This window comes from Morchella importuna (genome assembly GCF_003444635.1).
Source record: "Morchella importuna strain M04M26 chromosome Unknown Morimp01GS008, whole genome shotgun sequence".
Classification (NCBI taxonomy): Eukaryota; Fungi; Ascomycota; class Pezizomycetes; order Pezizales; family Morchellaceae; genus Morchella; species Morchella importuna.
Window position 1 is genome coordinate 242,003 of NW_025763405.1, and position 20,553 is coordinate 262,555.

At 45.8% G+C, this 20,553-nt stretch overlaps 4 protein-coding genes across 4 annotated transcripts; 3 read left to right on the top strand and 1 right to left on the bottom strand.

Annotated features, from left to right (window-relative positions):
• Positions 1–1,376: 1,376 nt before the first annotated feature.
• On the top strand, positions 1,377–2,095 carry LAJ45_03578 (uncharacterized protein; the record flags this gene model as incomplete). Its single annotated transcript, XM_046113163.1, has 2 exons — positions 1,377–1,839; positions 1,896–2,095. 2 exons carry the CDS (start codon positions 1,377–1,379, stop codon positions 2,093–2,095), a joined length of 663 nt encoding a protein of 220 aa, XP_045973456.1.
• Positions 2,096–6,583: 4,488 nt separating this feature from the next.
• LAJ45_03579 (uncharacterized protein) lies at positions 6,584–7,597 on the bottom strand (the record flags this gene model as incomplete). The annotated part of the gene is made up of 1 exon (XM_046113164.1): positions 6,584–7,597. One exon carries the CDS (start codon positions 7,595–7,597, stop codon positions 6,584–6,586), a length of 1,014 nt encoding a protein of 337 aa, XP_045973457.1.
• A 2,154-nt stretch (positions 7,598–9,751) lies between these two features.
• Positions 9,752–10,308, top strand: LAJ45_03580 (uncharacterized protein; the record flags this gene model as incomplete). Its single annotated transcript, XM_046113165.1, has 2 exons — positions 9,752–10,160; positions 10,223–10,308. 2 exons carry the CDS (start codon positions 9,752–9,754, stop codon positions 10,306–10,308), a joined length of 495 nt encoding a protein of 164 aa, XP_045973458.1.
• Positions 10,309–15,476: 5,168 nt separating this feature from the next.
• LAJ45_03581 (uncharacterized protein) lies at positions 15,477–16,205 on the top strand (the record flags this gene model as incomplete). Its single annotated transcript, XM_046113166.1, has 1 exon — positions 15,477–16,205. The coding sequence occupies one exon, from the start codon at positions 15,477–15,479 to the stop codon at positions 16,203–16,205; it is 729 nt and encodes a 242-aa protein (XP_045973459.1).
• Between the last annotated feature and the right edge of the window lie 4,348 nt (positions 16,206–20,553).

Below are 20,553 nucleotides of genomic sequence, written 5' to 3' on the forward strand. Positions count from 1 at the left end.
ACCACTCTCTGACGAGCAAGAGGGTTATTATTTTCTGATCTCGACGAGTGTCTTATCTCTGTGCGTTATATGTATCCCCTAAAAACCATTGCGCAATAAGGATTGACGGTGACGAGCCCCGCCGAAGTGACCCGATGGCCCGAGTGGAAGCGGTCGTGGTATTCCGAACCCGGAGGAAATAGTATAGGTCAGATCGTTGGGGCGCGGTGGGAAACTCTCCCAAGACGTTTAAAAGGCGAAACGTTAATAATAGGTTTGGTGAAAAGTTCGTCGCTCAGGAGTGAGGCTGAAAAACTGTGCCCTTGGTATTGTGGGATCTGCCTACACCGGAGCGGGCGAAGGAAAGAACCAATCAGTAACAGCTGAAAAACCCAACCAACAATATTGAAAGATGTACTTTATGTGATAGTTTCTTGCTAAACAGCTCTATCGAAAATACGGTATCACCCCTCAGTGCCCAGTTATCGAAGACATTGACCATGATGATGATGACCGACGGACTGCCTTCGCCAGTAAAAGGACACGTGGACATGTAGTAAATATGGATGAACCTTCAGCGGAGATTCCTGTGTCTGTTGACTTTCCACGGCCATATGTCGTCCGGTTTGGACAAGAGCATGTGCTCTGCGTCGGAAAGCAATCAGTATTCGACAAAGGGACATACGGGGCATAAGGAAGCGAACCGCGATAACTATATCCAACCCCAGCATACATCCATCATCCCAACCTATATAGTTGTTCATGGTACTCCGTACATAGATACAAGTATCATCGCACCAGCCTATTATGGGATGCGGTGTAACCTAGGTACCTAGGGAGGCGCTGGTCCTATCTAATAGCTAGCTCGGCCACCTCACCGGCTGTGGTTGTGAGTTTTGTGAAGCGAGCAACTAATCTTTTGCAAGAGGTGGGCGTGCTCGAAGCTCGCTATAGCTGTACGACCCTGTTGCACCGGGATTCCGCAGATTGTAGTATCGGTATAAAGAGAGTTAACTTTACGCCCTGAAGGAGCATTCTGGTAGCTCATTATGATAATTTATTACAGCACCGAGCAGGTCGAAACCCGTGTTGTTCAAACTCTTTGGCGAAGCGAGGAGGATGTTGAAATTCTCAGTGTGTTAGTTGTGTACGTCAGCTTCACTATCACACTAGCTAACGATTACCCTCCCTCTACCGCCATTCCAGACATTGCACCGACGTCAGACACGATGGAAAGCATGTTGTTCAAGGTTCCTGTCTACCACAATCATCCACCCCCCCACCCTCCTCAACAAACCATCCACAACTTATTTTAAAGCATAACATCACAAGGTGCATACAAACCCATCACCCTCGAGATAGTGAATAAAATACAAGACTAATACCCCCAACCAGCAATGGTTATGTCACTTGTCCGATCCGATGCGCTCGCCGTCGGTGAAGAGCAGCTCGCTCTCTATCAAGATGAGCTCACCAACCACCTCGAGGAGCAAGACGAGGTGGAGACATATCTCAAAAACTCCTTCAGGGACCGCTTGCACCATGTCTACAAGTTGGCTTTCCACCGCAAGCGCTTGAGCGATGCCGGATACGACCCCATCACCGGAACCACTGCGCGCGGCGACGTCGACGCCGCCACAATTCAGAGACACGTCTCCTGGCTCAACGGTATTGCTTTGTATTTCAACGAGGTCGATACAGAGCGTGCGGAGAAGGGGGCAGACTGGCAAAGGTTGAAGTTCGAGCTGCCGTATATCCTCAGGGATATCAAGGAGGCGGAGGAGAGGATTGAGACGGTCAAGGGGATGACAGAGTGGGAGCTGATGGAGGAGGCTAGGATTGCCAGGGAGATAGCTGAAGGTGAGTACTGGCTGAGCTTGAGAGTGGTTGTTGCGATGATGGTTAACGGTTATTAGCGCACGAGAGAATGATGCGTGCAGCTGCTGAGGCTAGCGCGAGGTGCGTTGACCCTGGTGAGTTCACCTTATGGGATCTTTGGTCCACCGATGATGAGATGGACGAGGAGGAGGCGACACAGAAGGAGGAGAAGGGGGAGGAGGAGAAGGAGAAGGAGGAGAATCAGTCTACTGGAAATACAACCGAATTCTCCAATTAGGCGCCTACAGGAACCTCTGCCGACCTCTCCACCGAAAAGGTTTAAATTCGGCTGCATCCTGCGGATCAAGTCAAAAACCGCGTTGCCAATAAGTCAAGGAAGGATGGAGTATTGGGAAATGGGATTCGTGTGTTTTGAATCAGAGGTATACCACAGACTCTCAGTCAATAATAGTCAAATAACGTTAGAAGATTTAAAAATAAATTTTTTTTTACATAAATTACTGCTCTGCTCTCAGTTATTATTTTTCTTGTGGCTCGCTCCGCAACTGCCAAAGCAAACCTTGGCTCGCTGGCACTCGAATAATGTGCATAAAATGTACATGTAGTCTCTCCTTAATATCTTATACCGCCCTTTCCAGGTATCTTTGCGATTTCCTTACTCGCCGAATGTGTTGTAGATGAACGTGAACATGTAGACTTTGAGATGTAGATATTGTAAGAGACGATGCTTTCAAACGATGAATTCCTATATCCGTACTAGATGCCGCTCGTTCTTCTCTCTTATTTACCTCTTTGTAAAGGTGTCTTGCCTATGGTAATAGACCTTTAAAGTGAATTATTCGCATTGAAAGAAGATCGAGGTCTTCACAAAGGTCTATTCACATGAACCTCCTACCTGTGAAACGTTCTATAAGCGTGAATGTAGAGAACATCTACAAAGGCGAGATCCATCGCCGGGACCTTTTCCCATTCTTTCCTTCAGTATCCTTCTGTTCTCCCGGATGTTGGGTGACCGTGGTGCGTAGTCGACACGCCTCTGTCTACTAATATTAAAAGAATACGCCTGAAGATACTACCCTTTATCCACGCTATGAACCTTCCGCTCCTCTCTGAATGCGATGTCCATTCCCCCTAAATTTAGGTGCGCATGAATTGTGAAAGTATTCAAAGCCTTAACGCGTAACTAGTAGGCGTGCGTGTTGCTAGATCTAAACGTCATGGCGTTCATTGTCAGAATGTCTACATGTAATTACTGTTGAACGTGTTGTTATTGTTTTGAGAGGTGGGCGAGCCCGTGTTCTAATATAGATAAGAGAGCCCTCTTCATTTTCACTAGCCTTAAACAGCGCATGACCCTCCTCTCCCCAGCACTCCCCCAGGCCATAACTGTTTAAGTTTTCAATCCTTTATCCTACCCTCATGCTGCCTCAGACAGCGAGGTACCAACCATTCCAATTTACTGACAAAAGTGATGGTGTGCTGGCTTTGGAAGTCATTTAGCGAAAGCATCCGCTAACATCTAATAAGTATACTTATAACCTGCATATGCAATGTGCTTTCATAGTCTTCCGATCGATTCATTGAGAGATGTTTTTGTTTCACTTGAAACATGTTGTGATGGATATTAACATAGGGTATTGTGCTGAGTGGTGTTAGAGTGTTAATATAGTTGCTACTGGTTCTGGGAATTGATGGTGCTTTGGTTCTAACGGTTTGGTAGCTGTTAAAGGGATATACCTGTAGCTTTAACTGGAGAAATAGTCTGACTTATCTGTTGATATATGGGGATAATATATCAGAAAAGTCACATATTGACCAGATCAGATCTAGATATAGTGATGGGCTTTGCCTGCCAGGAGGGGTCGAGGGCCGCGCAGCGGCCTGAGAGCCCCGACTGACAGGCAAATAGACAAATAAGCCGCAAAGCGGCTTGCCTGTATACTAGACAGGTTGGTATGCATATAGTACCGGCCGAAGGCCGGAAACTACTTGTATCTTTTGTAGGTATATAGTCGAGCTTAATCTCCCTGTTATACACAAGGTCCGCCGCTAGAGAGAACTTTGTTCCAATGTGAACTGCTCCCTCTGTGCTACGATAGATATGGCCCTTAACTGATGCAATAGTGGCGTTGTTATCGCAGTACAGTTGAGGTATGTTGTTGTCGTTACAATCCATTTCTGTTAGAAGTGGCTGTATTTTCAGAAGTCTTATACCCGCCAGACCAAACGCATAGTACTCTGCATCCGCAGTGGATTGGGTAACCGACCTCTCTTCCCGTTATCTCCAATCAACTGCTCCTCCCATCATGATGACAACACCTGAAGTTGATTTGAAATCATCACGGGAGCCAGCATAATCAGAGTCGCCGTATGCAGTGATACTATTGGTTCCTCCAATTCTAAGACCCCAGTCCTAGGTGCCTTTAAGATAGCGTAGTAGCCTCCTCATAGCTGTGAAATGCACTTCGGATGGGTCATGACTATAACGAGTGAGTACACCAACAGTAAAGCATATATCCGGCCTGGATCCGGTCATAGCATATATGACACTATCTAGTATGCGCTAATAGAGTTATTTATCATAAGAACTGTCGTCCGCAGTTTTCTTGACCATTTTGATATTCGGGTCCATTGGGGTATTGACTGAGTGCGAATTCTCCATTCCAAAGCGTTCGAGTATAGTAAGAATATATTGCTCTTGACTGAGTTCGATATAGTTCTGGACTCGTGTGATTGTCATGCCCATGTAGTCACACATTCCCTAGGTCATGCATTTCGAATCGATTCTGTAGCTGTTTTTTGATTTGGTGAACAATTTCAGCCTGACCCAGTAATAACATATCGTCAACGTAGATGACTAGGATGACTTGGGATTTGTTTTGCGGTAGGATAAGGATCCCACAATCCAGGCCACTAATAGTGAAGCCAAGGTTGACCAAAAAATCTCGCAAAGTATGGTACCATTCGTATGGGGATTGTTTGAGGCCATAGGGTGATCGCAGAAGTTTCCAAATTGGTTTCTTGTTTGGCTGTCCTATAGGATCCTAGAATCCAGGAGGCGGATGAATGTATATTTCATGATGAAGCGGGCTTCCCAGGAATGCGGTACATACATCCATTTGCTAGGTATCCCATCCACGGCTGGCTACTACAACCAGCACAAGTCTGACATGGCTCATTCTTGCTATGGGTGCATAGGTATTGGGAAAATCAATACCTTCACGCTGGTGATCACCACGCGCAACTACTCTTGCCTTATATCTTATTATAGATCCGTTTGAACCCCGTTTAATTTTGAATACCCAGTGGGAACCAATGACCTGTTGAGGTTCCGCCGGTTTGTTGTATTCCTTATAAACCTTATGCTTATTGATAGCGGCAAATTCTTCTAACATACTTTGTTTCCATTGTTCACTTTGCGCAGAATTGATTGCCTCTTTATAGCTGCTAAGTTCGGATATCTGTTACAGGAACTACGGAACACTATTCTAAATACTCAAGAAAGTGGGGAACACGAGTGACGGGTTGTGATGCGAGGACGGTCGGGTAACGGAAGGACAAGCATAGAAAAGTATCGGGTAGTGTGGGGGCATGCGGTGTTACCACACTAGTACTATACTGTTATGACGGCACGCTTACTATTGGGTTTCTCACCCGGAATAGAATAGGAAGCGGGGCTTACGGCTGTAGGCTGTTCTACTTAGAGAAGTAGGTCTAGGATAATAGTATGGTACAACCCGATGACTGGCAATTGCAAAGGTTCATGGTTACGTGTCGGAATTAGAATGGAGAACGGAACTAGGCGGGGGCGCTTTTCTATCTGGGTTATCTTCGGGAGCATTATCTTATTCTATTATCGTTGTTTCAGTTAGTATTAGAAAGCGCGCCTTGGCATAGGTTCCAACATGTATAAATAGGGCTTGATTCTGCGAAGACTTGAGGGTATCATCAACCATCAAGTCAAGGGAATCCGGTTTACAATATCATCAGTTTAAACGCTACAGAATTATCGCTTAGCACTGGCCATTTCCCCAAACAATATCCCATCTTGATAGTCAATAGCAATTGTTCTAAAGACTTGATTAACATAGTGAATTCCAATATCATTGTTGCTTTCCTGTTTCAGGCTAGCCTTATTCGAATTTCGGGTTACGCGTCCGGAGCTGATGCTTGGTTCATTTCAGCTTCCGATAAGGTCTGACTGAAGTTCATTGATCATTTTTGAACCATGTCCGTTTGGCCGACTGCTTTCCCTCTCAACATTCTCCCCCTCAATGATCTCCGGTGAGACTTGAGAACTTGTTTCTGAAGTTTCTGACTCGTCGGAATGTTGAGTGGTACCAGAACGCTGTCCAGAATTGAGAGTGATTGGTAACTGAGTCTCTTCAGACGTATGTGTAGGTAGGCTCAAGAATTGATCCACATGGTCCTGATTTCCAACTTCAAAGTCCTGAGATCGCTGATTTTCTCTGAATATGACATCATGAGAAACATATAGGGACTTGATCGATTGATTCCAAATGCGGTACTGATTTGTAGCGCAACTTATTCCGGCGTTGATCTGGGATGTGTACAAATGCTAAACATTCGAATACGCGCAAATGCTGAACTGTTGGTCTCTGTCGATGCCAGGCCTCGTGCGGTGTCATCTTATCAAGAGCTTTGGTGGGTGACAGATTCTTGATATAAACAGCTGTATTTACTGCTTCCGCCTAGTAATTATTGTCTAGTTTAGCATCGTCTAGCATGCACCGTGCGCGCTCAACTACCGTTCGATATGCACGCTCCACAACGCCATTTGACTGAGGAGAGTATGGCGTCGTTGTTTCTTTATGATTCCTTCGCCTCGGAGACACTTGGCAAATTCGTTGGAAGTATATTCACCACCACCATCTATACGAAACCGTTTAATACAGTATCCCATTTGCTTTTCTGCCGCGGCTTTAAACTCCTTAAAGCGAGTAAAAGCTTCAGATTTGTACTTAAGTATGTAAACCTTAGTGAAACGTGTTGCATCGTCAATGAAGAGTAACATGTATCTCCCTCCGCCAAATGATGGTGTTCGGAAACGTCCACAAAAATCTGAATGAATAAGCTCGAGAACGGCTTTTGCCCGATCTGTTACTGGCTTGGACGGCCTACGAGAATGTTTCCCTTTGACACAAGCAGTGCGTTCACAACTGCCCTTCAATGAATCGGGAACTCCATCGACGTGTGATGACAGGGAACGTAAAGATTCAATTCCAAAATGACCTAGACGGCGATGCCATAGGCCCGACTTGGATGCTCCCCCCGACGGCTGACTACTCAATTTGAAGGCTGAGATCAAGGACAAGTTTAGATCCTCCCCCGCTGGGGTGTCCCACTTGATATCAAAAGGAAACATTCGGCCTATTTGTAGCGCTCTTGTCACCAGGGTCCGATTGGAATAGATATTCATTCCATACCCATTTACGGCAACAATTCTCAAACCATTCTCCATAAAGATACCTTGTGATATCAAGTTGACTCCATCAGGAATGTACAGAACTCCGCGAATAGTAACGTTGATATAACCATCCTTATTAGGAACCGACACCTTGAGCTTGATGTGACCATATCCTTGTGCATGCCGGATCGAACCTTCAAATTCCTCCACTGGACGTTTTCCTTTCTCTAATTCGTGGTAGGATATGAACAGATCCCGGCGATTTGTCACATGCGTACTGCACGCGGAATCAAGATAAAAATCATTATCCCGGGGTGCATGAGCCTCCTTCTGAGAGGCTGCCATCCACATTGACTCAGGAACGGATGTTGTGTTCGCCCGCTCAAGATTTTACGCTCTGTTTGGTTTATTCTTTTCCTTTCCTTTCTTCTGTTTAGGCTGACTCGGTGGTTCTCCTCTCTGTTCCTTGAAGCACTCGTTGATAGTATGTCCATTGTATCCGCAATGGCTGCATTGCTTCATGGCTCTATCATTCATTCGACCGAGAACTATTCCTACCATGATTGTTAGGGGGTCCAATGTAGAGGAGTGTGTCCGAGGTGATTCCTTTTTTCTTCCTCAACTCCGCTTCCCTGCTCAACAGCTTGTTGATAATCTCGTCGGGCTTTTTATCCAACAATTCTGTATCAATTTTGTCCTGTATCAGCTGGATACAAACGTTCCAATGTTCAACCTCCCCCGGCAGTCCATTCACCAGGAAGAAGGAGTGTTCCTCGCGGAACATTTTCATTGACACGTCCTCAACAGCAAGATTGAACTGATCTACTCCTTGCTGAATACGGTACCCATATGCCTCTACACCCCTGGACTCAAGCAAGCGGATGCCATACAGTTCCTTCCGTATAGTAAATGTGCTTTACCGGATTTGAGTGACATAGTCTGTTTTCACCCGCTCCCGGAGCCCCTTAGGATTGTCATAATCCATGTACTTATCTAGCATTCAGCTTTCCATTGCGAGTAGGATCGTAGACAGAATGATATTTTGTCCTTGGTGCCATAGGATACTGTCCCTCGATATCGGATCAGGTATGTCGTTGTCTGAAACCGAATCTGGTTGAATGTCCGTTCCGGAAATAATTCCCCAGCAGAGCCGTTGTTTGAGAATCAGTGGTATTTCGAAGGGCCACTTCTTGTAGTTTGATCAATCGAACTTGTGGATTCGGGAATGTGAATGGGGGGAGATCTCGGCATTGTTGGACATGATCGTTAGCTTGCTGCGAGAGTACAGGGCGTGTGAGAGAGATAGAGGGTAAAGAGCTCAGGGACGGTTGAATCCGCTAGAGCTGGTGATGAAGCGTGGAGATGAGATGATGAACACCGAATTCTTCTTTAGCTGATGAAGGCTGCAGATGTCATGTTCAAAAATCGATTCTGCTTCAGCTAGAGGTGCCTCGTGATGGAAATATAGAGATGTCGAGATGAAAATCAGATTTTGCTTTAGCCCGTGATGAAGCATACAGATGTCGTGATGAAAACCCGATTCTGCTGTTCCAATTGCGCTTCTTAAGCACAAGGGCTCATAACTTGTTGAACGTGTTGTTATTGTTTTGAGAGGTGGGCGAGCCCGTGTCCTAATATATATAAGAGAGCCCTCTCCCTTTTCACTAGCCTTAACGGCGCGTGGCCTTACTCTCCCCAACGATTACTTGATGACAAAACCACCCCTGACGGAAAGCCACTTTATCCAGTCAATGAGTTCTTCCATATACTTATTGCTCTTAGCAAACTCCGTCCGTCTTTTATTTTACTTATTGAATTCTTTGTTTTGCTACGTTTCATTCTCATCTGATACATTCTGCTATGCGTAAATTACCCTAGTGACGCCATATGTATATCGTGGAATGAGTTTCGTTGCTATAAATAGGACGTCATGGTAAACACATTGGATGACAATTAAATCTCCAACATAAAAATGTGTCTAAAGCATCACGTATCACGTATTAATTATAGGACGATTCTGTTGTTTTATCACAAGATATATGCACGCATATCCGACGACACTGAGATCACCCCAGCTCTAGACCTTTCTACTATAGAACTCGAGTGAGCTCTAATTCCGGAGGTAGAGGCTCGAGCTATATGAGCCTTGGAGTTGGGCTCGATCATGTGCTCTCATAGTTATACCTAGAGACATGGATAAAGTTCCCAGAAAGTCCTTATAAAATATATATTAATGGAAATCATGCATGGAGGATAAATATTTATTTTATTTCGGTCCCCCAGAAATAATATTGTACTACTCACCGTCTGTAATGTGCTACCAAAATCTATGCTAGGCTCGAGGTTCTCGAAATGCACTCGAGTTGGCCCGTACCCATTACTAGATGCACCCGGCTATATAAACACCGGCCCTCCCCACCAACTTCGTAAGATCACTTTCCCATCAGCAATACATATCTCTAATTATCCTCACAACAACATAAATCAAAATCTATAACAACCAAGATGACAACCAATGGCACCCCCGACGCGCTCGGGTCTATGGAAGAGCTTCGCGCAGACCTCGATGAAATCCGCATCATGATCGGCGTAAATAGCACCTACCTCGTCACCACATTCGCCAATCGCCTGGACTGTGCTCACACTCTGGCTCGTCTTTGCGTCCGCCTATTCCGCACCGGTTACAACAGGGAAACGGGTCGTACCCCTCTCGGCGACCAGGAGACAGCGCCAATCAGGGAGATCCTCGAACTGATTGAGCTCTCTGACAATCACCTTCGATGGATTGACCGTATTAGGATGGTGGCGGGGAATTCCTTTCATGAGCTCAAATGGGAGGAGATTCAAGTGTTGAAAGCCATTGGGACCGGCGAGAATATTCTCCAAGCACAAGAAGTGGCCGCTTGTGAGCACGGTGGGATCTTCATTCTTTGTCATTTTTTTAAGAGTTTTCAGTTACTAACTACTCGCCTCTAGAGGTGGAAATGGAGCGTGAAAAGGCCCGAGACAATGAGGAGGAGGAGGAGGAATGGGATTTGCTGAACAAGATTACCCGAGTATGATTAGGTTTGAGATTATGCGGTCTAAACACTTCGTATAATTCGAAGATATACTCCCTCCGGTTTTATCGGGCAATCTTATGTCAATGATCCTATTGGGCAGGAATTTGGAGGTTTGGATAGGTCTTACATTGTTTCCAGGAAAAAAAGGTTCGTTTTATAAGTAGTTATATGAATGCATGGTTATTATAACATGAATTGCAATTACTTGATAAAGATTACACTATTCGGCTATTTTACTCTCTTCATTGTTCTGATCCTCTGGATGTATGTTTGGGGAAATGGCCAGTGCTAAGCTGTAATTCTGTAGCGTTTAAACTTGTGATATTGTAAACCGGATTCCCTTGGCTTGATGGTTGATGATCTCCTCAAGTTGTCGCAGAACCCTGCCATATTTATACATGTTGGAACCTATGCCAAGGCCCATTTTCTAATACTAACTGATACTACGATAATAGAATAACATAATGATCCGAAGATAACACAGATAGAAAAGTGCCCCCGCATAGTTCCATCCTCCATTCTAATTTCGACACGTAACCTTGAACATTACAATCGCCAGTCATCAGGTTGTATCATACTTTGTCCTGAAGCTACTTTACTAAGTAGAGCCTGAGTAGCCCGTAGCCATAAGCACTACTTCCTGTTCTATTCAGGTGAGACACCGAATAGTAAGCCTACCATCACAATAGCGTAATACTAACGTGGTAGCACCGCGTGCCCCAATACTGCCCGATACCTTTCTATACTTGTCCTTCCATTACCCGACCGTCCTCGCATGATAACCCATTACTCGTTTTCCTCCACTTTCCTTTGCTTTAGAACAGTGCTCTGTAATTCCTGTAACGATGTAATTGTTGTGATTGTGATCAGTGGAACAGCCTCTTCTCTATCCACTCTCCTTCACATATACTAACGTTTTCCCCTCCATGTACGCGTACCAAAGCAAGACTGAAATTACATCTCACACCATAGGTTCAATGTCCCCACCCTTTCCCCTCGGCAGCGCATAATTAACAATGACCACGAGCAACACATTTTTATTCATATCTTCGTCTGCGAAAACACAAGTCCCGACCCATTTCTTGGCATTTCTTGGTATTAATACTCCCCTGCTATAGGTTTATCTTCGGAACTACCGTACCATCACCAGCTTTGGGGAGAGTCATTTCCGATAGCTGTAGGCTCCAAGACTGTTCAAAGGATTTGCACAACTCACAACCCTGGTGACTCCGTGGCGCAACGGTAGCGCGTTCGACTCCAGATCGAAAGGCTGCGTGTTCAAATCACGTCGGGGTCACACTTCACCACTATGTACCCTGTTGGGTGAGTTGGTTTTTTAGTTCGGCTTTTAGTTACGGTGTATTCTGGTATTAACTCTCCCGTCCATAAGCAGCCCTCCGGTTAGTTATGTACTCCAACACAGCATATCTAACACTTGGTTTGGGTAACACTCAACCGCGTCAAGTGTATTACCTGCGGCCTTTTCTCGCAACCTTGGATGCCGTCCACCGAAGGCCTAGCCTGGCCCCTCACCAAATTATGAACATGAAAAAAATACCTGACAGTTTTGGGTAAACCTTCACGAACACACAATCTCGCCTCGCCGCCTTGTTCCCACCCGACTAGATCTGGGAGTGTGCTTCACATGGGTGTGAAGCCATCTTTGCGTCGCTCTTTCTGTTTTCATTTTACTTTCCGATCTCGCGCATAAATATCACGGCGACACAAACCATCTGCAAGTTGTGGCGAGGTTCTGCCATTCATAATCAACGAGCAATGATGTATCTTGCGTTGTGGTGAGGTTTTCACGGACATCGGCGGGGGAACTAGTTACTGACTCGTGCGCAGCGGGGCCGGGGCCGTGGCTCCTCCGCTTCTGATCGATCCCTGCCGTTATATCGTCCGGTATCGTCTGTCGTTATCATTATCATAGGTGGTTGGCTCTGTTTTTGGCGGGGATCTGGTTGTGTTTCAGACGTTTCACTGCGCACGGGAGCTTATTTACCTCCCCCCAATAGTACGGAGCCTCCGCTAAAGGTAAACGGCCTTCATCCTGGTTAAGAAAAGAATGTAGTATCAGCTCCGGCCTGAATCCGTTGATATAAATCCCGGATCGTCGTCGTGCTCGATGTCATTTCAACCCGGCGGAAAAGCTTATATTAGTGCAAGGAAGGCGGAGTTTATTGCGGCATGTCTACTGCCGCCTGTCGAATATCCCCCTATCTGCCTGATGTGATCATAACTCGGCCGCTGTTACCGATTCCACTAAAGTTATGATTTACCTAGAAGAGAGTGGTGGGCGGGGGGTGCAAGGGTCGATGATCTAAGTAATGTTGCTGGACCCCCATTCTTCGCGACCCTTTTAAGCTGTCATAATGTGAGGGACCCGCGGCAGCTCAGGCATTCTGAGTATTATTCAAGCTGTATTGAACATGTAACATATATATAGAACAACCCCACACCGAGCAGAAAGTGGCGAGAACTCCCATAAGTGTCGTCGTATAAACTATTATCTCCATATAAATGCGTCGGACTACCAATGTGGTGACTAGCCAGAGTTGGTTTAGAGAGTAACTCTTATTATACGCTAGCTATATATGTCGTCTTTATAGTTCGTTATGCGCGGGTCTTCGGTGCTGAGTTTGAAGCGGAGGAAAAACCTATTGATTCGTGATCTTGCCAGAAGCCATACTGCTAAATAAAACCGAATAACATAATACATCGTAGTGCGTATTTCTTGGTAGACTGGGGGTTAAGGCACCATGAGACAAGAAATTACATCCTTCTAGTTATGAAATATCACTGGAAACTACTATTATCTCCTTTGACTTTACGATTGACTCTACCTTTCTACTCGAGCAAGAATGCAAACTTCGCACAATTTCTAACGCCTTTAAGTGTCTGTATCTATGGCACAAGATTATTTAGAAGCGCACGTTTGGCGGACAGTGGATCTTTCAATATCGGTGGAATTGCTGGGTTATTTATACATTTAGGTTTAACTCAGCCTAAGAACTTTCTTTTGGATTTATATACATAAATCAAGTGGTCTAGTCTCATCCAGAGGTATGGAAGTACCAGGAGTCGAAGGGTTGATATTTCTTCGTCATGATCTATCACTCGGAATTGCACCTAACTATCAACTTTATGACACGCGCGTACACCTTCCTTCTCTTCCGCTATTTATTTATTTTTTGAAAATAACCTCCGAAACCTTACGTGGCAACCAACATTCCCCGCTGTGCTCCCCCAAACTCCGGGCCCATCTCCTACGCCAACGCTGTCAGAACTGCTGCAACCCCTCCCACACAACACCCCAAGCCGCAAAGAAAACACGGAAAAATGGACGGAAAGACTGTAGGATCCCCCAAAGAACATGCCTCTCCCGACCTACAAGCGCCGCTTCTTCGCTACTAAAACCACCCCCACCCTCGTCCCCGACTCTGATCGTCTCACAACTGGACTCCCTGTCTTCTTTGGCCAATTTCGGGCAAAACAGGGCCTTGTCGCCCCAGCCACCGCCCTCTCAGTCACCGTCAATGCCAAAGGAACAGTAACAGTCCTTGCCGCTTCAACCGTCCCAAACACCACCTTCGCCCCCTCCAACGACATTCTCACCACCATCCTCAACCAAAAGATCCCCACCCCTAACAATCCCTACACCTCCTTCCACTCCGTGCCTGATACTATCCACGTCGCCATACATGGTGTCCCCCTATACAACATCTGCAACAAATCCACACTGCAAAGTATCTTCCCAGAGGCTGTCAGCCTAGCTACAGGTATCACCCCATGATCATGCGGATTCCTTGTTGCAAATGACACAATCCGCAACGCCAAAACCTCCTTCACCATTGTCATCACGGTCTCCCGCTCCGAAGCAGCTGACATCGGTACCACCATGCATCTCTTTTCCCACCACGTCGCTGCGCCATCATGTGGTCAGCCTCAGCAGAAACTCAATGCTCGCACTGCTATAAACTTGGCCATGTTATCAAGGGATGCAAACAAGAACTCCCGGCCTGCCCCCTCTGCACCCTCTCCCACATCAAAGCAGAACACCGCTGCCCCATGCCCAACTGCCAAGGGTTCAACTCGTAATCTATTTTGAAGGATTTCGGTACACGTCACGAGTTGATGGTACTTAGTTGTTGAAACGGGCCGGGAGGTACCACACGAATTAGCTGCATATGTGAGTACTGTGAATAATCATATGGACCCCTAGCTCATAAACTCCTTACCCGATATGAGGGATAAAACGCTTATTACCTTTACGCAATAAATTTGGCACCTGAAACTATGATAATTTGTAGGGTCTCAGTTAGGAAATGTTCAACATTTCCCCATTTGTATAAAAGATAAAAATAAGAGTACAAGGACCCCAATACATATTTTTTCCCTCTTAACGATTTTTTCATCTGTGTTCTTTCTGGTTGTCCACCACAACAGTACGCACATTTCCATTAAAGATTGAACATCTAGTTCTTATCATTCTGATCATACCAGGTATGCTACGCAGCCGGAGGTTTACGTACTGTGTATCATTTGTCAATAGCCACATATGTCTACTTCAAGGTTTCTAGTGGTAGAAACCGGTTGTGATAGAACACAAAACCGCACCGATTACTAGATCAAGGGACTAAATCTGTACCAACTGTACCAATTATTTATCTTGACAGTTTGAACCAGTTTAACCGCTTAAATCGCGGTTCTATGTCTGGCATACTCACTATGATAACTGTGCTAAAAACAACTAATCACATTCTCAAACAGGGTGTTCGAGCTTCGGAGTGACGTGTTAGAGCTCAGAACTAGGGTGTTAGAGCTCACGAACATGAGGTGTATAAACCGTTTAAACCGTTGGTATTGTTGAATTCGAGCGTCCTATGCACCTTATTAGTGTGAGGTACAGATGGCAGTGAGGAGGAACTTGAAGGCCGGGTTAGGACGAGTGAGCAAGGGTGATGCATACAAGGATGGTAGCAGTCACAGGCAACGAACTTTCTTTCTTCTCTTCTCTCTACTACCTCTGTATCAAAAAGAACGAATAAATCAATAAAATCTATCATCTTTCTCAACAGGTTATGAGCCCGGTTGCATCACTTCCATCTCAGATCAATAGTACTCTGCTCCATCCCCTACCCGCTCCTCCTTCTACCTTCCACAATATGACTTCATCAACGAAGGATATATTCAAACATCCTAAAGGATCCTTTGACCGTCTGACACCATCCAATTACTCTTCATGGAAGAACAGCATGCGTCGTCTCTTGAGAGCCCTGTTAGCTTGGAAGATAGTCTCAGGAGATGAAGAGATACCTCCAGTTGCCGGACCAAATGATGAGGAGGAGGAAATTGAGAGATGCCGCAAGAGGCGTCAAGACTTTGAGCAGCGCCGGGAGGATGCAGCTGCAGTCATCTACAACTCCTGCAGTTCACCTGTCCGGATTTACATTGATGAAGTTGATGACCCAGAAGAGATGTGGACGATTCTCGCAGAAAGACTTGACACAGCGTGCTCAGCAGTTGGTCGGCAAACCATTTATCGAAACTTCATGGCTCTTCGACCTGTACCAGGTGCACCTATTGGGGATTACTTTTCACGCCTGCTTGAGCTTCGAAATCAAATTGCGGGTACTGAAGAGGCCATTTCAGACATCGCATTCAAAACCCACATTTTCAGCACCTTACCAACCAGTTTCGAAGTGACATCAAAGATACAGCAGAACCGTGCCGATGCCACAATTGAGAACATCATCGACGCATTGAAAGAAGATGAAAGCATTCGCTCAATGCGTACCCAACCGGATTCGATGACAGAAGCATTTTATAGTGGTGTCAATCCTCGAAATAAAGGAAACATGAGAGGACTCGGACAGTCATTCAACGCTAGGTGATGCAACTTCTGCAATACATCAACTCATTACACTGAACACTGCCGGTCAAAACGATTCGGTGCAAAAAGGAAATCTCATAGTATGACGGTGGAAAATCATACTCACGATACGGTATGCTGGCACTGTGGAGAGAGCGGACATACAAGTGTAAATTGTTTGATCAAAAAGAGAGGAGAAGAAGCCAGACTACGAGCACCAAAAAGATACAGAGCCAGCGGGGAAGGGGGCAGTTACAGTGCTAATGTTGTTGAGAGGGACGCCGGGTCTGGTTGCTGACTCCATGGATACACTTCATATACAGGTGAGATTATGTTGGCAACAGATAACGGAAATACGTCAGATGATCTCACAGTATGGGCGGTGGACTCGGGAGCTACACATCACATGTGCAATGATAGGAGACTATTTTTACAATTATGGAATACGGAAATAAACGTTAGGTTAGGGGATACAACACGCATTAAAGTTACTCAACAAGGCATTGCCGTTATACATTCTACACAGCTTTGTGCTCTCTTCATTCCAGAGTTTCGAATCTCATTACTTTCGGTTTCTCAATTGGATCAATGCGGATTCAACACCCAGTTCGCAAACTCTACATGCATTATCAGTCGGGATGATCAAATTCTACTAGAGGCACCTATCAATAACGGTCTCTATAAATTCAATACTATTATACCCGAAGCACTTGCGACAACTCGTTCAATGACCCGAAATGCTCGTAATATTATTACAAAACCGCGGTCAAATATTTTAGATATAGCTCCATCCAGCACCCAGGCTGGAAATTTAAATTTCGAGGTCAATCCTACTCAGGCTCCCACTGAAGCGTCAGTGAAACAAATATCCCCGTCAGAACCAGAGGGAATGAAATCAAGTCCCTTATATCTCTGGCATCAGCGTTTAGCACATGTCAACTATCTTACTATGAAAAAGCTTCAACTGCTGGGTATAGTACCATGTTCAAGTTCCAATTATGACACCGATATAATTACGAAATGTTTAGTCTGTACGCAAGCCAAACATCAACAAGCGTATCAACGAATTCCAGTATCTAAAACGGTGAAACCATTCGAACTGATTCATTCAGACCTGTGTGGACCTATAAAAACCAGCATCGGTGGAGCTTCCTATTACATTTTATACATCGATGACTTTACACGTTATACGTCAACCTATTTCCTTATTACAAAATCCGCTATAGAGATATGTGAGAAATTCAAGCATTTTAAAGCGTGGATTGAGGCACAAGGATTTCGAATACAGTGATTCAGATGTGACAATGGTACAGGAGAATATAACAACCAGCTGTTCCAGCAAATACTCGGGGAAGCTGGTATTAGTTATGAACCATCACCTCCATATACTCAACATAAGAACGGGGTTTCAGAACGTATGATCAGAACCCTTAACACAAAAGCTAGATGCATTTTATTGAATGCCGGGTTGGATATGAAATTCTGGGCGGAGGCAATCAAGACCGCTACTTACCTACACCGTCGTACACCTACTTCAAGCCTAACCGGCTTCAAATCACCATATGAAGAGCTATTCAAGATAAAACCAAAATTAGAACACTTGCGAAGATTTGGCTGTACCGTTTACAAGTTCATACCAAAGGAACAACGAATTGACAAGAAATTCGGAATGAGATCACAAATATGTATGTTTCTTGGATACGTTCATGATACGACAAAGATATGGCGGTTATGGGATATCAATCGCAGGCGGGCAATTGAGTGCTCAAATGTCATCTTCAGGGAAGATGAGAATGCTTGTCAAGCAGTATTGGATGAAGACGCCATTCGTTTTATGAGTAAAGCGAATGAGGACACAGTTTTTCCGGAAAGAATGAATTCCGAAGCCGGTCATGAAACCGATTACGAATATCCACCTGAGAGTGATGAAAGTAGGTTGACTGTGTTTGGGGAAATGGCCAGTGCTAAGTGATAATTCTGTAGCGTTTAAACTGATGATATTGTAAACCGGATTCCCTTGACTTTGATGGTTGATGATACCCTCAAGTCTTCGCAGAATCAAGCCCTATTTATACATGTTGGAACCTATGCCAAGGCCCGCTTTCTAATACTAACTGATACAACGATAATAGAATAAGATAACGTTCCCGAAGATAACCCAGATAGAAAAGCGCCCCCGCATAGTCCCGTCCTCCATTCTAATTCCGACACGTAACCATGAACCTTGCAATTGCCAGTCATCGGGCTGTACCATACTATTATCCTAGACCTACTTCCCTAAGTAGAACAGCCTACAGCCGTAAGCCCCGCTTTCTATTCTATCCCGGGTGAGACACCCAATAGTAAGCGTGCCGTCATAATAGTATAGTACTAGTGTGGTAACACCGTGTGCCCCCACACTACCCGATACCTTTCTATACTTGTCCTTTCGTTACCCGACCGTCCTCGCATCACAACCCGTCACTCGTATTCCTCGTTGTCCTAAGCCTCTAGAACAGTGTTCCGTAGTTCCTGTAACACTACTCCCCCTTCCTAGACGTCGCCCTCGACCGTTAAAACCCTTCTATAATAAAACCCTGTGGGAAAAGTCATAGAGTAGGGAAAGGTATCGAGCTTAGTCCCGCCTGTTCCGTTGTCGCTTATGAGCCCGGTCATTATCGATCGCTGGGCCTCGACTTCGCGTATGGGGTCGTATGTTCGAGGTTGGCTGGAAATTCTCGTCTGCCAATGCCTCCTGTGGCTCGGGTGTTGCCAGTCGCTTTCGTGTATTTTGTTTTCTAGTGGGATCCGGGTCCTCACGATAGGGTCGCAGCAGCATCTCGTGAAAGACGTCGTGAACCTTCCATTCTACCGGAAGTTCGAGACGGTAAGCCCGATTGCCCACCACTGCTGAAACTGTAAATGGCCCGGTGAACTTGTCTGACCACTTGGAGTATCCTCCCAGGTTCCGAGTGTCCAGCAAGACTTTCTGACCGATAGTGAACCGCTGTACTGCCGGTCCTGGCTTTGACGCCATCCTGTCGAAGATCTTCTGTAGCGTGTCTCTCGCTAACTCATGAGCCGTGATGATCTCATCCAAGTAGTTGTTCCCGTTGGCATCTAATCGTTCGATCTCTGCATCCGTAGGCCAATCCGTTCGGGGGTGGAAGCCATAGTTGCAGTAGAACGGTGATTGTCCGGTCGACGTATGCTTCGCATTATTGTAGGCGTATTCGCAGATAGGTAACAGGTCCTTCCATTTCTTCCCTGTTCCTGCCGTATATGCCCGAATATAACCTTCCATGTGTTGGTTGGTTCGTTCCGTCTGGCCGTCGGTTTGCGGGTGGAATGAAGTAGAGAGTCTCCTACGAACCCCCAATCTTTCCGTAATTGCCGTCCAAAATGCTGACACGAACTGTGTTCCTCTATCAGAGACGATGCTCCTAGGAAGCCCGTGGAAACGCCAGATGTCTTTGACAAATGCGTTAGCGGTCTGTTCCGCGTTGATCCCCGTCATTGGAATGAAGTGAGCCATCTTCGTAAAACGGTCCACGACTACCAATACGTTACGGAATCCTGATTTCTCCTTGGGCATTTCTACTACGAAATCCATTGAGATATCAGTCCAAGGTGTGGTGGCTAACTCTAGGGGTTGAGGGAGTGACAAGTGTCTCCGACGTTGCTTGGCTCTCTGGCATACATCGCAAGTCTTGACGAAGTTGGCTACATCCGTGGACATTCCTGGCCACCAGTAGTTCCTATCGATCAACTCAAGGGTTTTATCCCTCCCTAGATGCCCCGCTACGGGTCGATCATGATGTTCTTCAATGACTTGCTTGACCGCGTAGCCCGGTACTACCCATCGACCATCGTGGGTGGGGTCATTCGAATCGGGATTCCATTCAGCGGCAGGCTCTACCTTTACGATAGCAGCCTCCGGTGGCCCAAAGATCTCAAGGTTTGAGTCAGGGAGGTGTTCATCCGGAACCATCCTCCGAACCCATCGTCTTTCCTGTTCATACCAACCCTGTAGTGGCTGAGGCAGCCCTACGCTTGGTGTGTCGTACCACTGATCCAACTGATTCCATTCCTCTTCGGGGTTGCCAATCACCTCAGACCCAGTTTCTATGCTGGTCCGTGATTTTCTGACAAATTGCTCTGCGTTGAGTAGCTGTTTTACGGGCTGCTCACGCATTACTCCCCCTTCCATTGCGAACTCCGGACGCCTTGTAAGTGCATCTGGCTTGCCATTCTTTTCGCCTGGTCGGTAATGGATCTTGAAGCGAAAAGGTGCTATCTTCTCGGCCCATCTGGCTTGTCTTCTCGACAACTTCTTGGTCGTTGTGAAATACTGCAGGTTTTGGTGATCCGAATGTATCTGGATAGGGATG